At 38.3% G+C, this 14,285-nt stretch overlaps 1 protein-coding gene across 1 annotated transcript in view; it reads left to right on the top strand.

Annotated features, from left to right (window-relative positions):
- The first annotated feature begins 731 nt into the window (after positions 1-731).
- The window catches only part of LOC126456276 (forkhead box protein J1.2-like), a 76,282-nt gene continuing 62,728 nt past the window's right edge, over positions 732-14,285 (top strand). Inside the window, exons 1-2 of the mRNA XM_050092028.1 lie at positions 732-912; positions 7,766-7,950. Of these exons, the coding sequence (XP_049947985.1) occupies positions 732-912; positions 7,766-7,950 (366 nt within the window). The remainder of the gene's footprint in view (positions 913-7,765; positions 7,951-14,285) is intronic.

The following is a 14,285-nucleotide window of genomic DNA, read 5'->3' as shown; positions in this document are numbered from 1 at the left end:
TTCCCAAGAAACCTTCCAGCACCTGACTGAATGTATGCCTGTGAGAGTGGAAGCTGTCATCAAGGCTAAGGGTGAGCCAACACCATATTGAATTCCAGCATTACCAATGGAGGGCTCCACGAACTTGTAAGTAGTTTGAGCCAGGTGTCCGGATACTTTTGATCACATAGTGTAAGTGTTATAAAGTTAACTTTATCATACCTCACAGCAAAGAAAATATTGCTCTACACTCTTTATCCTGTTAATAAATAAAGTGTTGAAATGAGAAGTAATATGCACTGAAGTCTTTGTTGTGTGCTTATGTGACTTCAATGTCACAATTATAAAGTAATCTCTGCTGCTTCACCTGCATGCACATGATAGCAGCTAGTAGAGTGAAGCATGTATAGCAAGAGTTATAAACAGTAATCACCTATACTGACAAGGGAGGAATTATGTATGACAATTGTGTGTGTGTGTGTGTGTGTGTGTGTGTGTGTGTGTGTGAGCGTGCTGCGCGCGTGATCGTCAGGGGAGGGGGAGGGGGGGGGGGGGGGAGCATGCACTTTCAACTAAGTATGAGTCACTACTATTACTATTAGAGAAGTATTTAGTGACTATTTAAACTGGAAAATTAAAGATAACACTGTGAAGTCTTTTTAGATTTTACAAGTTGCCACTTTAAAACTGCAGTGGTTCACTCATGAAAACATTTCTTTTTCTATTTGCAGTAATGTAACAATTTTGGCACAATGAGCTCGGAATTTACGGAAGGAGGCCATGCTGGGAGTGATGTCGATCTTACCAGCCTCAACTGGCTACACAATCTCAATATCATGAGTATCTCATCTTTGCCAACACCACCGTCCTCACCTGGACCATCTCCACTGCCCGTTCACACTCAGCAACAGCCACTACAGCGAAATTCTCACTGTGAGTTCCACATTACCAAACTTCTCTTGTGATCTAGTATAAGTAACTAATTATTATTGTGTAATCAACTAATTATTAATGTGTAAAACATAGTAACTATGGAATTACATACATACAGATTCCAAGAGAGCGAAAAAAGCGGATGAATTGTGTATTGGAAGTCTTTTCAGGTAGTCAGATTTTCTGCACACTGCATAAAAGCAGTTATGAGATGAAAAATAAAGAAGAAAAGATGTGGCGATAGTGATGTAGAGACTGACATTCAGAAACAGTTTGTAGTCAGCTCAGTTTACTCTCTCATGCTCAGTATGGGTGTTTGCCAACATATAAAAAACATTGTACACACACAAACACACACACACACACACACACACACACACACACACACACACAGGTATACAGCTGCATTGCCCTAGTGCTGAAACCCAACTGGGATGAGGGATTATGTTGGAGAGATGAGAGAAACAAATTGGTAGGGGTATGGGAAGGGAAAGTAACAAGAATGACAGCTGAGGGAAGAAGAGGCAGTAGGGGAAGGCACCTCTAGCACCAGTGAGCTTTCCCTGGTGTGGGCAGAGTAAGTTTCACATGGTAATTGATGGTATAGGAGATGTGATTTAGGGAAAGGCAGTATAGACCAGAGAAAGGTGGGGAACATGGAAAGAACCGGGTGGATGAAGATTAAAAATTGAAGGATTGGACTAATGTGATGTGGAAGAGTAGGGGAGGTGAAAGTATGTCAGTAGGGGTGAAGGAGGCTGTTGAACAGCAGCTAATGTTGTTTGAGGATGGAGGGACTGTAGGGCTGAAGTGCGTGTTGTAAGGATAGTTTGCATCTATACAATTTACAGTAGCTGGTATTGAGTTAAAGGATCCAAATGGAACGGATTGTGAAGTAGCCATTAAAGCTGAATATATTGTGCTTAGTGGGATGCTCTGCCATTGAGTAGTCAAATTTGCTCCTGGCCGAGTATGACAATGGACATATAGGCACCTGGTAGGTGGTCATGCTCACATAAAAGGATGTAAAAAAGATGCAACAGATGACGAGTGCTCTCACATGTGGTCCTGCACCTGACGGGGTAGAGTGCCCTTGAGAGACCTGGAATAGGATGTTTTTGTTGGGTTAATAGAACAGTTCTTGAAACTACATCTTTCATTCACGTGGCATCTACATATGTATCAACATTCTGCAAGCACCTTACAATGTATGGTGTAGGGTACTTCTGGTACCACTAACTGATTCCCCCCCCTTTCCTGTTCCACTCATGAATGGCACATGGGAAGAATGGTTGTCAGTAATTTTCTGTATTAGCTCTAATTTCTCAAATTTTCTCATCATCGTTATTTTGTGAGATGGGAGTAATATGTTGTTTGATTCTTCCTGGAAAGTTCTCTCAAAATTTCAAAAGTAAATCTCTCCATGATGTACAACATCTTTCTTGTAGTGTCTGCCACTGGAGTTTGTTGAGCATTTCTGTAATACTCTTGTACTGACTAAATGATCCCTTAATGAAATGTGCCACTCTTCATTCGAACTACTTTATCACTTCTGACAGTCTTACCTCGTAAGGGTCCCAGATTGATAAATGGTCCTTAGAATCTGTTGAACAAGTGCCTTGTAAGCCGCTTCTTTCATGGATGAGTTACATTTCCTTAAGATTCTTCCTATGAACGTAAGTCTGGCATCTGCTTTTCCTTCTTGTTTTATTTATTATGAATTACCTCAAAGAAAACTGTCTATTGACGCACAGTCAACACGGGTTTAGAAAACATTGTTCCTGTGAAACACAACAAGCTCTTTAATCACATGAAGTGTTGAGTGCTACTGACAAGGGATTTCAGATTGATTCCGTATTTCTGGATTTCCAGAAGCCTTTTGACACTGTACCGTACAAGCGGCTTGTAGTGAAATTGTGTGCTTGTGGAATATCGTCTCAGTTATGTGACTGGATTTGTGATTTCTTGTCAGAGAGGGTACAGCTCGTAGTAATTGATGGAAAGTCATCGAGTAAAACAGAAGTGATTTCTGGCGTACCCCAAGGTAGTTTTATAGGCCCTTTGCTGTTTCTTATCTCTATAAACAATTTGGGAGGCAATCTGAGCAGCTGTCTTAGATTGTTTGCAGATGACGCTGTCGTTTATCGACTAATAAAATTATCATAAGATCAAAGAAAACTGCAAAACAATTTAGAAAAGATATCTGAATGGTGCGAAAAGTGGCAGTTGACCCTAAACAATGAAAAGTGTGAGGTCATCCACAAGAGTGCTAAAAGGAATTTGTTAAACTTTGGTTACAAGATAAGTCAGTTTAATCTAAAAGATTTAAATTCAACTAAAGACCTAGATGTTACAATTACAAACAACTTAAATTGGAAGGAACACACAAAAAATGTTGTGGGGAAGGGTAACCAAAGACTGTGTTTTATTGGCAGGACACTTAGAAAATGTAACAGATCTACTAAGGAGACTGCCTACACTAAATTTGTGCGTCCTCTTTTAGAATGCTGCTGCACGGTGTGTGATCCTTACCAGATAGGACTGACAGAGTACATCAAACAAGTTCAAAGAAGGGAAGCACGTTTTGTATTATCACGAAATATGGGAGAGAGTGTCACAGAAATGATACAGGATTTGGGATGGACATCATTAAAAGAAAGGCGTTTTTCGTTGCGATGGAATCTTCTCACGAAATTCCAATCACCAACTTTCTCCTCCGAATGCGAAAATATTTTGTTGACACCGACCTACAGAGGGAGAAATGATCACCATGATAAAATAAGGGAAATCAGAGCTCGTACGGAAAGATATAGGTGTTCCTTCTTTCCGCGCTCTATGCGAGATTGGAATAATGGAGAATTGTGAAGGTGGTTCGATGAACCCTCTGCCAGGCACTTAAATGTGTTTTACAGAGAGTATCCATGTAGATGTAGATGTATGTGGTCATTCCACTTGTGGTCACTCTGGATAGTTACTCCTAGATATTTGACAGTAGAAATGTTTACATGAATTTGTCATCAGTAGTATAGTTGTGAAGTAGTGGATTTTGTTTTGTGTGTTTGCACAAAATGTTACATTTATTTACATTCATGGTCAAGTGCCAGTGCCTGCAGTGTGTTTTCGCAATATCTTACATTTATTTACATTCATGGTCAATTGCCAGTGCCTGCAGCATTCATCAACCCTCTGTGGGTAACTTCGCTCTTTTATACATAGCATTGCTACTTTCTTATAGACAACTACATTATCTGTAAACAGTTGTAAAGAGATTCCAAAACTTTCTACTATATCATTTATATACATTGTAAACAGCAACAGTCCTATCACACTTTCTTGGGGTACTCCAGAAATTGCCTTTACATCAGATGATTTTGTTCCTGTTGATTTTGTTCCTTTAAGAGTGACATGTTGAGTTCTATCTGCAACAAAGTCTTGAATCTAGTCACAGATCTGGTCCAACACTCAGTAAGCTCATATTTATTTATTCCACTAAACGGCAACATGGGGCAGTGTCAAATGGATGCTTTAAGTCAAGAAACATGCCATCAGTATGAGCACCTTCGGCTATTGTGCTCTGTATCTCACAGAGGAACAGAGCAAGCCAAGTTCCACAAGATCTCTGTATGCAGAGTCCATGTTGATTTTTATTGAGGAGATTTTTGTTCTCCAAAAATGCCATAATTCTTGAGCATAAGACATGTCATATAATTCTACAACAGATTGATGTCAATGATATAGCCCTGTAATTATTTGTATCTGTCCTGTGACCTTTCCTGAAAATGGAAATGACCTGAACTTTATTCCAGGAGCTGGGTACCCTCTGTTGCTCCAGAAAACTATGATAAGTTGCTACTAGAAGGGGTCCAAGTCCTTTCACATAATCTTTGTAGAATTTTACAGGTATCTCATCTGGCACTGATGCTTTTCCACTACTAAGCAATTGTCGTTGCTTTTCCATTCCATGACTGTTATCTCAATGTCTGCCATTGAGTAAATGGAGGGACTGTATTACGATCTTCTATGGTGAAACCATTTTTGATTACCAAATTCAGTATTTCAGTATTCCCTCTTTTATCTTCCTTTTCAGTGCCTGTATGATCACTGAGTGATTAAGTATTTACTGATTTTATGGAAGACCAAAACTTATTACTCATATTTTCCAAGCTAGTACGCGTATTTTTCAAGCTGTTTTCCAAGCTTTGCAGAGGCTCTCCTGCATACCATGAGCCATGCCTGAATATCTCTGCTGGTAATGCCATTGGCTGGCACATAGTTTTCAGAACAGCCACCCAGTTTCAAAACAGTGAGCACACAGAAGCAGAGTGAAGTATTCATTCTGAGAACAGCCTCTTGGCTGTGGATAAGCCACATCTCCCTGAAATACTTTTTACCTGAAGTGACAGTCCAGCAGAAGTATGCAGGAGGGCTTCTGTGAAGTTTGGAAAGTAGAAGAGAGGTACTGCCAGCTGTAGAGGTGAATCACGAGCTATGCCTAGACTGCTCAGTCAAAAAGAACATTATTGGCTAAAGGCAAAAGTTGAGGTCCCGAATTTGAGTCCTTGTCTGGTCAACAATTTTGATCTTCCAGAAAATTTCATTATTCATTCAGTTTACAACAACTGCTTCACTTTGTTAATGTATGGTTTGATTTGTTGCATAACCCATTGTGCTGTTATCTACAGAACATGAAGAATGAATGAATAACAAACATGAGCTGTTCACTGTGAACCTGTTGTGGGCTTGTTAAACTTTTGTCTTGACTGCATGTGGTATCACTGGTCAATATGGCTGTGTTATAAATAAACATTATAGTTTTAGAATGATCGTTTTATGTACTTGAAAGATCATTCAAGTCAATCAAGTATTGAAATGGAATGAGGATTGGACTTTGCACAATACCATATTTTATGTTTCCTGATTCTTAATACACTCTTGTGATACCTTTTTGTTTATGTTTTCATGTCCTTTATGTTGAGGAGATGAGACTTCACCTGTGAGAGGGGCAAACCCTAAGCACAATGAAGTTTCAGTTTCACTAGAAGTGATCACCATTAATTAAATTCAAGCCCTGCTTTAAACTATAAGATTTTCAGTAATTAAGAAGCTTTTTACCATTTTTGTTCAGCATTTTGTCTTCAAGATATCAACGCTAATGATTGTATAATTTTTTTTTCTTTATCTCTGATTATTTGCCCTTTAAAATTTCATAATAATAACATACGTAGGTGCATGACATTTGACTCTGAGATTTGAATATATACTTTTTTTCTGAAGGCTGCGCTACTGTTAGTTTTATTCAGATTCTTCTTTCTGTCTGCATTTATTGAAGTGTGAGGATTAACAACAACATACTTTTTGATTTTGGGAAGGGAAAAAATTCCGAATCAGACAATTTAAAAAAAAAGTATGGTTATTAGTCATATTATGCCCTCATCAACTGCAAGATGAAACCACTGACTTGTGACATTTGTTTTATTTATCTTTTTACATTTGGCAGTGTAATTCTGGGTTTAAGCATTGATGAAAATTTGCATCTCCCAGTGGAAATAATCAAAATTTGCTCTAAAGTTTTCATTGAACATAAAGACCTCTTGTATATACATAATCAGTTACAACACATTTGTATCATTCAGAGTAAAATGGTCCCAGTGTAGCAACATTTTTCATTATTTCTTTTTGGGGCATCTTCGAAATAATACCTGCATGAGTTTCAACAAAAGTGTTATACTGTGTGTGTGGTTTATGGACACTCAATGCAGAGGCTATCAGTAAAGTGTTATGCTGATGGTATATGTTCCAGCTATCAATAATGAACCAACAGATTCTTTTAATAATTATTAGTGTTCTGCATTGAGATTATAAATACATTACACAGCTGTGAAGAACAACAGATGGAAGGCTTTGCTGTATTGAGAGAAATAGAAGTTATGAAACATAGTGGCAGATTAAAACTGTATGCCAGACTGAGACTCAAACTCAGAAACTGGACTTTCACGGACCATGGTATTACTGGGCAGAGATATCTAGGCACAACGTATGACAGCTGTGAAAGATTTGTTCCAGAAATGAATATTACTTTTTGACTAAGAGGTACCCTTAGAAATTATAATGTCAATCCCCTGAAAAGCTAAAATAAGTGTAGGTGATATGGGTTGGAAATTGAATGTTTCTCACGTTTTCTCTCAGTCATCCCTTCCTGCTATGTATCTCATTTCATGCAAGATTTTTTACAACTTACTTTCCTTGACCCTCTTTTCCCTTTCTTTCTGAGCTTTGAGAGAAATAATCTGTTTGTAATTGTTTTGTGTTGACTCTACCATTGATTTCATTTCCTGTTGGTGAGTATAATGACATTTTTAACTGTTCATATTCACATGTTCAATTTCTGTATTCCATTTATGTGAGATATTGTGCACATGAAAGTGCTACTTTGTACATTAATGTGATTTTAAATTTGAAATAGTAAACAAAGAGTGACAGTTGCTGAAGAGATTCATATAGTCAATCAGTATGTGGATGTCCTACAACCCTGTCAGATGTAAATATGAAACCAGAGGATTAATAATATTATCAAATAGTTGAGATCGTAATTAAATCATGATTGAAGGACACAATTCAGTGACTACCAGGCTCTGCAACTAAAGTATTATTTATTAGTAATACTAGTTATTACTACAGGGAGGCACCTTAAAATAGGTTTCAGAGCTAACACATTGGTTGTTTGCTGTGATGCCTTTAATAACAGTCACTGTTTGCTTGCTGTATCATTTTACAAATTGCTAATCATTTTTAGGAGACTTGGTAGCACTTAAATATGAAAATAATAAATTATATTTCTTGAAATTCATTCCAGCTACAGTACCTGTTGCAAACATAGAAGATTATCGCAACTGTGGAGACCGTAAACCTCCTTACTCCTATGCTACTCTGATATGTATGGCCATGGGTGCCAATAGCAACAAAATGACGCTTTCTGCTATATACAGCTGGATTCGTGAGAACTTCCTTTACTACCGAAATGCTGATCCTAGTTGGCAGGTAAGGAAATTATGGAATAGATTGATGTCTGTTTCTGGTTTTTTTATTTGTTTCGGGCTTCTAACTGGATGTGTCCCAAGTTTCTGTTTCTCATTTGCAGCTTCCCATTTTCCTTTTTGTTTGAACTACATACACCATCTCTTTCATTATATTTATTTCAATTTTTAGTTTTATTTTCATTTTTTGCTTTGTTTTGGCACTGTTGAGTGCTTAATAATCAGTCTGCTTCCTTAACTGAATGGTCAGCACATCTGCCTGCCATGCAGTGACCCTGGGTTCGATTCCCTGCTGGGTCAGAGATTTTCTTCACTCGGCAACTGGGTGTTGTGTTATTCTCATCATCATTGACAAGCAAGTCGCCAGATGTGGGGTCAACAGAAAAGATTGCAACTCAGCAGCTGAACTTCCCTAAGTGGGACTTTGGCCATCAGTGTCATACAATCATTTCATTTTCATTTCATTTCACCGTCAACATCCAGATACGACTGTCTAGCAGACTTCCATCGAATTTTTGCAGTCTATACTAACAATTTTCCACTGGAATATCATCCAGCAGGTGATTAGCAGTCTTCGTCTTGTAGGAAGGAAGCTAGGGGGGGAACACTTGAGATCATCGATGGATTTAACAGGCATTTATCATAGAGATACACCTCAAGGCAGGCAAAGTGGAACAGAATGAAAGGAAAATCAACAGCATTTCAACCTGACCTGTTATGCTACATTGACATGGAATCCTATATTTATCTTCAGCTTAATTCCTAGATCATATGATGTCCTTAAATCCTAAAAAATCCTCTTTTATGGATGAAGGTACCTCTGCTTACAAAAGTGACAGCTTCATCACCTTTTGTTTCTGCAAATATCTAGTGCTTAGAAGTTTATTTTTGTTGGATAGAAGTTATACTTTGAACCAACTAATAGGCTAATCAGTGTGAATACTGATCAGTTATTTCATTAAACAGACAGAAAATATGTTGCTTCCACATGAGAGTAATTTAGCAGTATATTCATGTGTTTTTGCATTTCATCTCCTAGATAATGGAAGAGTATTGCTCATCTTTAGAGTTTTTGTATAATTTCTGTTACTCTTTGAACCTAGATATTCTGCTGATTTGTCGAAAGAGTGGCTAATGAGGTCTGTTTTTAATTTTCTTTTGAGTTGGTAGAGATTTCCAATTTCTTGCTTTATATTAGATGGGAAATTGTATACCTCCCCACCAGGCTGCATAACTACATTCTTAACATTAGATGAGAAAGCAATGTCTACATGAAAATTATTTTTGTATCTTGTGCTCATACAAATTACTGCTCCACTGAAAGTGTTTTTTATTGTCAGCAGTAGACACCATTATGGAGGCAATCTGTTGAGAAGTGAGTGTAATAATTCCAAATTCCTGAAAAAGGCTTCTACTAGATGTAGGCCTGTTGTTATCTATTTTATATAATATTCTCAGCGTTCACTTCTGCTGAATAAATACTTTACTCACTTTAGGTTTTTGGCCCAGAAGATAATTTCACAAGACAACAAGGAAGAAAAACAAAAAAAGATAGAGAGTACTTTTCACTTTACATCAACAAATTTATCTGTGTGTTGACCCCATTTCAACTTGTCAGCAAATTGGGCCCAAGGAGAACAACAGAGGTCTAGTACCGATCCTTGTCAGACCCCACATATTTTATTTTGTTTAATCTTTCAAAAGGCTTTAATTGTGTGAATTACAAAATCATACATAGCATAACTGCTGTGTTATGGCATCAGCGTCATCCCTCTTACTTGGATGTAGTTTTACCTTTGTAACAGAAAGCAGAGAGTCTCATTGACAGATTGTGTCACAGGCATGAAACTAAATCCATGGTCCAAAGCTGTGAATTACTTACAGATGCGTGCCCACACCACCACTTGGGTAAGCCAGATTACATGTGGAAACACTCTGCTTGCACACCACCACACTAACTTAAGCATAAGTGACAAAAGTTAAATTACATTTAACTTTCTTGCATGAATTTGCTTCCTCTGCTATCACCTATGAGTTTCAGCAACTGCTGCTAGATGGATCTGCCCTCATATTGCTTAAATTTGTTCATCAGCATAGGTCCTGAATTGTTTGTTTACATATATGAAATGTTAGTGTCATGGCCAAAAATGAAAAATCTTCACCTAAGTAAATAAATACTGTGTCAAGTGGCAAAATGTTCTTAGTCCATGTGATACGAATCCCATTCTAGCATTCAGCAATTTCTTATAATCACATATTTGTAATAAAGGAGTACAGTGTCATTTAAAGTGATGAAACAAATTCTAGAAGTATTGTAACTGAAAGCACGGACTTGTTGACTTTCAATCTGCGACAGACAAGGAGAGTAGCAAGGTACATATTTAGCTGGTTCTAAGCATTTTCACAGTTTAATTCTTAATTTCTTGCATGTATTTATACTTAGGAAGTGTAGTACTCTGTTTTTGTAACTAAAAAGTGTAGATTCATGCAGGCTGTAGTGCACCTGTTATTTATTTTGAACAACTGGCTACACAGCTCAGCAATGTATCAGTCTCCATTGGTGACATACCAGGAGAATAGCAAGTTACATAGTTAGCTTCTTCTATATGCTTTTATAGTCAATTACTAAGTTAATAGTACTAGGATGGATAGGATCTGTATGTTGTATGCAGATGTAGGAGGAAGTGACCACAGTTTGTGAGCAGTTGGGGATGATTTTGATTGTAGTCAGCCATCTTCAGGCTGCTGCCTCTGTGTGTAGCAGTGAGAGAGAATCTGACATGTTGGCATGTCACATGTTACACCTCAGGTTTTGTTTGATTTGCACACAAGATGTGCTGCTGAGGCACCTCACAGCACACCTGCTGCAGGGTCCATCCTCACCAAAGGGCTGTGATGCATTCACATTGCTCAAGGCACAGAATCAACATGGAGGCTGGCTGTCTGGCCTTGCCCATCCAGCCCGGGGGTGGACAGTTGGCCACTCCCTCAACAGGGTCCAAGCAGGCACATGGGGGGGGGGGGGGATGTGCTAATTATTGGGAGTTCCAGTGTTACAGAACCACTTAGGGAAACAGCATCCAGGTCAGGAAAGAAATTCAGTGTACGCTCAGTATCTCTATCAGGGTGCCTCATATGAGATATTGGAGGAGGCCCTGTCTGTAACTGTTTAACATGCAAGGTGCAGTCATTGGCAAGTTGTAGCTCATATCAGCACAAATGATGTCCATCACTTGGGTTGTGAGGCCATCCTCAGTTCACATGTGTGACTAGCAGAAGTGATGAGGAATGCTGGCTTTGCTTGTGGAGTACAAGCAGAGCTTATAGTTTGCAGCATTGATTGCAGAGTTGATTGGGGTCTGTTGTTTTGAAGCTGAGTGGAGGGTCTCAATCAAAGGTTTCATCAGTTCTGTGATGGTTGTGGCTGCAGATTTTTGGACTGTGTTATGGAGTGGAGAATTGTAAGATTCCACTGGACTGCAGTCAACAAAAATATTGTGTCTATCAAAGTCGAAATTGAGAGTAACTGTGAAGTTATATGAATGTGAGTGACAGACATGGGTGAACTCAAGTTAATTATTGGATGTTTTTACTAGCCATCGTGAAATTTTTAGAAATCACTCGAAGAAAGTCTACACTCAGTAATGTTGATATACCCAGAGAATGCAATACTAGTTGGAGGTGACTTTAATCTGCCAAGTATATATGGGGACATCTGGGGATTCATTTGTTGTATGTTATAAGTAGTATTTCAGCAGACAGATTATGAAAGCAAGCTTCTTTAAATGTGGAAATTGGAAACAATTATTTCAGAGGAAATATTTTTTTTATAAACATAAATAAAACCACATATATGCAAGTACATGCAAACATCTGACTTGAACAATATTACTGTGAATTTTGGAGACTTGAATATAAAAGAGACAGAAGTTTATAAATTCCTGGGCATGACAGTGAATAGGTACCTGACTTGAACAATATTACTGCGAAGCTTGGAGACTTGGATCTAAAAGAGACAGAAGCTTGTAAATTCCTGGGCATGACAGTGAATAAGTACCTGACATGGGCGAAGCATAGAAATAATATTTGTCATTAAGTGAGTTCAAATATATTTCTAATGAGAAAAATGTCAAGAACAGTAAACACACAAACACTGCTAACAATGTACTATGGGCTACTTCATTCACAAATTTCACACAGTATCCTGGTCTGGGGAAGCTGTGCAAAGGTGCACATACAAAGAGTTCTAAAGCTAGAAAAGAGGCTGTAGGATGCATAACAAAATTATCTCCTAGAGACTCCTGCAGAAAAAATTCAGGGAACTAAACGTATTAAAAAAAAAAAAAAAACATCACTATACATGTATGAAATGATTATTTATGCAGAAAGTAACCATGCTGCCTTGTCAAACAGAGATATCCATAACTGTAACACAAGAAATAAAAATGGTTATCATACTAAAGGGATTGAGCTCTAATTAACAGACAAGTAGTGTGTAAAAGCAGGATGACATCTATGCAACAGTTTGCCAAACTATATAAAGATAACAGAAAACATGTGTGCTTTCAAAAATAAACTGAATATCACTTGATTAAAATTTGTCCAGTGTAAAAGAATAGCTTGAAGCAAAAAATTAATGTGATGTTTCATATGTAACTGTGCAAATACACTGATATCCAAAACTAAAGCATCAAACAGAAATTTTGCAAGGTTGCATTCATTTTGCCACGAAACAGTATAAACAGGTGATAGTATAGCAGAAACAATGTAAAGAATACATAACGTAAAGAGCTACAACATGCATAATGTTAGACAAAAATGTTCTTCATTTTTTCCAAATTAACAGATTTGCACACACATTGTGACAACTGGTTAATGTGCTCAGTATGGGGTGTGACCGCCTCTGGCACAATACAGGCCTGCTAATGTCGGGGAATGCTGTGAATGAGTCTTCAGCCTAACATTGCGGCAATAGCACCCATTCTTCCTGCAGAGCTACTCACAAGTGCTGGAAAGTGGTTGGTGGATGCTGTCACGATGCAACCCATCTCCCTATCGCATCCCAGACAAGCTCAATGGGATTCAAATAGGGAGAGCAAGCAGGCCATGTCATGTGTGAAATATCTTCCATTTCCAAGAAAACATTGACAACTCATGCTCTATGAGGTCGAGCGTTATTGTCCATCAGTACAGAGTCTGCACCCACAGCATCAACAACCACACATGAGGTATGAAGATCTCGTCATCATACCTGACACCAGTTAAACCTTGCTGATTCACCTGTACAATTTCACAAAGACCTGTTTGAGTGGTCAACATAATCCTTGTGCAAACCTTTAGGGATCCTTCTCGATATAGGTCTTTTCCCCACAGTGTTTGGGTCCTGAAATTGTGTTCCACGTGCTCTCCAGATGAGAATCTGTCGAGAATCACTCTCCAGACCAAATCAGGACTCATCTTTGAAAAGAACATTGGCCCACTGTTCGACCATCCAGGTAGCACATTGACGACTCTACTCTAGATGTTCCCTTCTGTGAAGATGTGTCAGAGGTACACATACAGCATGTCTCCGGCAATAAAGGCCGCTCTGCTGAAGCCTTTTGTACACTGTTTGCCTCAGTGAAATGCATCCAGTGGATGCTGTGAGCTAAGGTGCCAGTTGCCGTGCAGTACTAAGACAGTACCATCATGCCCTTGCAGCCGAATAACAGTCCTCTGTCTCTCTGGAAGCAACAGAACAATTCACATTAAGCTGTCAGACCACATCAGCTTGCAGCTGTCCTCCTTCCATTCTTCCTATGGCCCTCCACCACAGAAAGTCTGGCAGGTGTCTTCCCTGCGCCGTACTGCACAGCCTGTGATTGTGTATACAGCGATTGTGGATGTGGGAGTATCCGACAGTCACTACCCCATTTGACTGGTGTCTTGACTTCATCATTGGCATGGTTGTCCGTTGACTGGAATGCCATCTTCTGTGCAGAACACAATCACATAGACATCTGTTGACAGTTTTTTATGATTATATCATGAATTAGATGTAGGATGGGGAAATAGTGGTTTGTTGCTTTAATTTTGTACATCAGTGTATGTAAAAACTTTCAGAAAGGATAAAATCTTTAGTTATTATGTATGTGTATCAACATTTTTTAAAATTGTGTTATGCTTGTATTTTAGAGGCTTGTATAGAAGAAACTAGTGATTTTACATATATGCATGTAGTTATGCATTTTTTAAACCTGTAATTTTTCAAACTTGATGTAAACTTGTCCAATACCATTGTACAGAATGTTCTACAGACATAAATAAATAAATAAAAAGATATTATAGGTGGTGCTGACA

This window comes from Schistocerca serialis, chromosome 2 (genome assembly GCF_023864345.2).
Source record: "Schistocerca serialis cubense isolate TAMUIC-IGC-003099 chromosome 2, iqSchSeri2.2, whole genome shotgun sequence".
NCBI lineage: Eukaryota > Metazoa > Arthropoda > Insecta > Orthoptera > Acrididae > Schistocerca > Schistocerca serialis.
The sequence above is the reverse complement of the archived record's forward strand: the minus strand, read 5'-3'. Positions and strand labels throughout refer to the sequence as shown.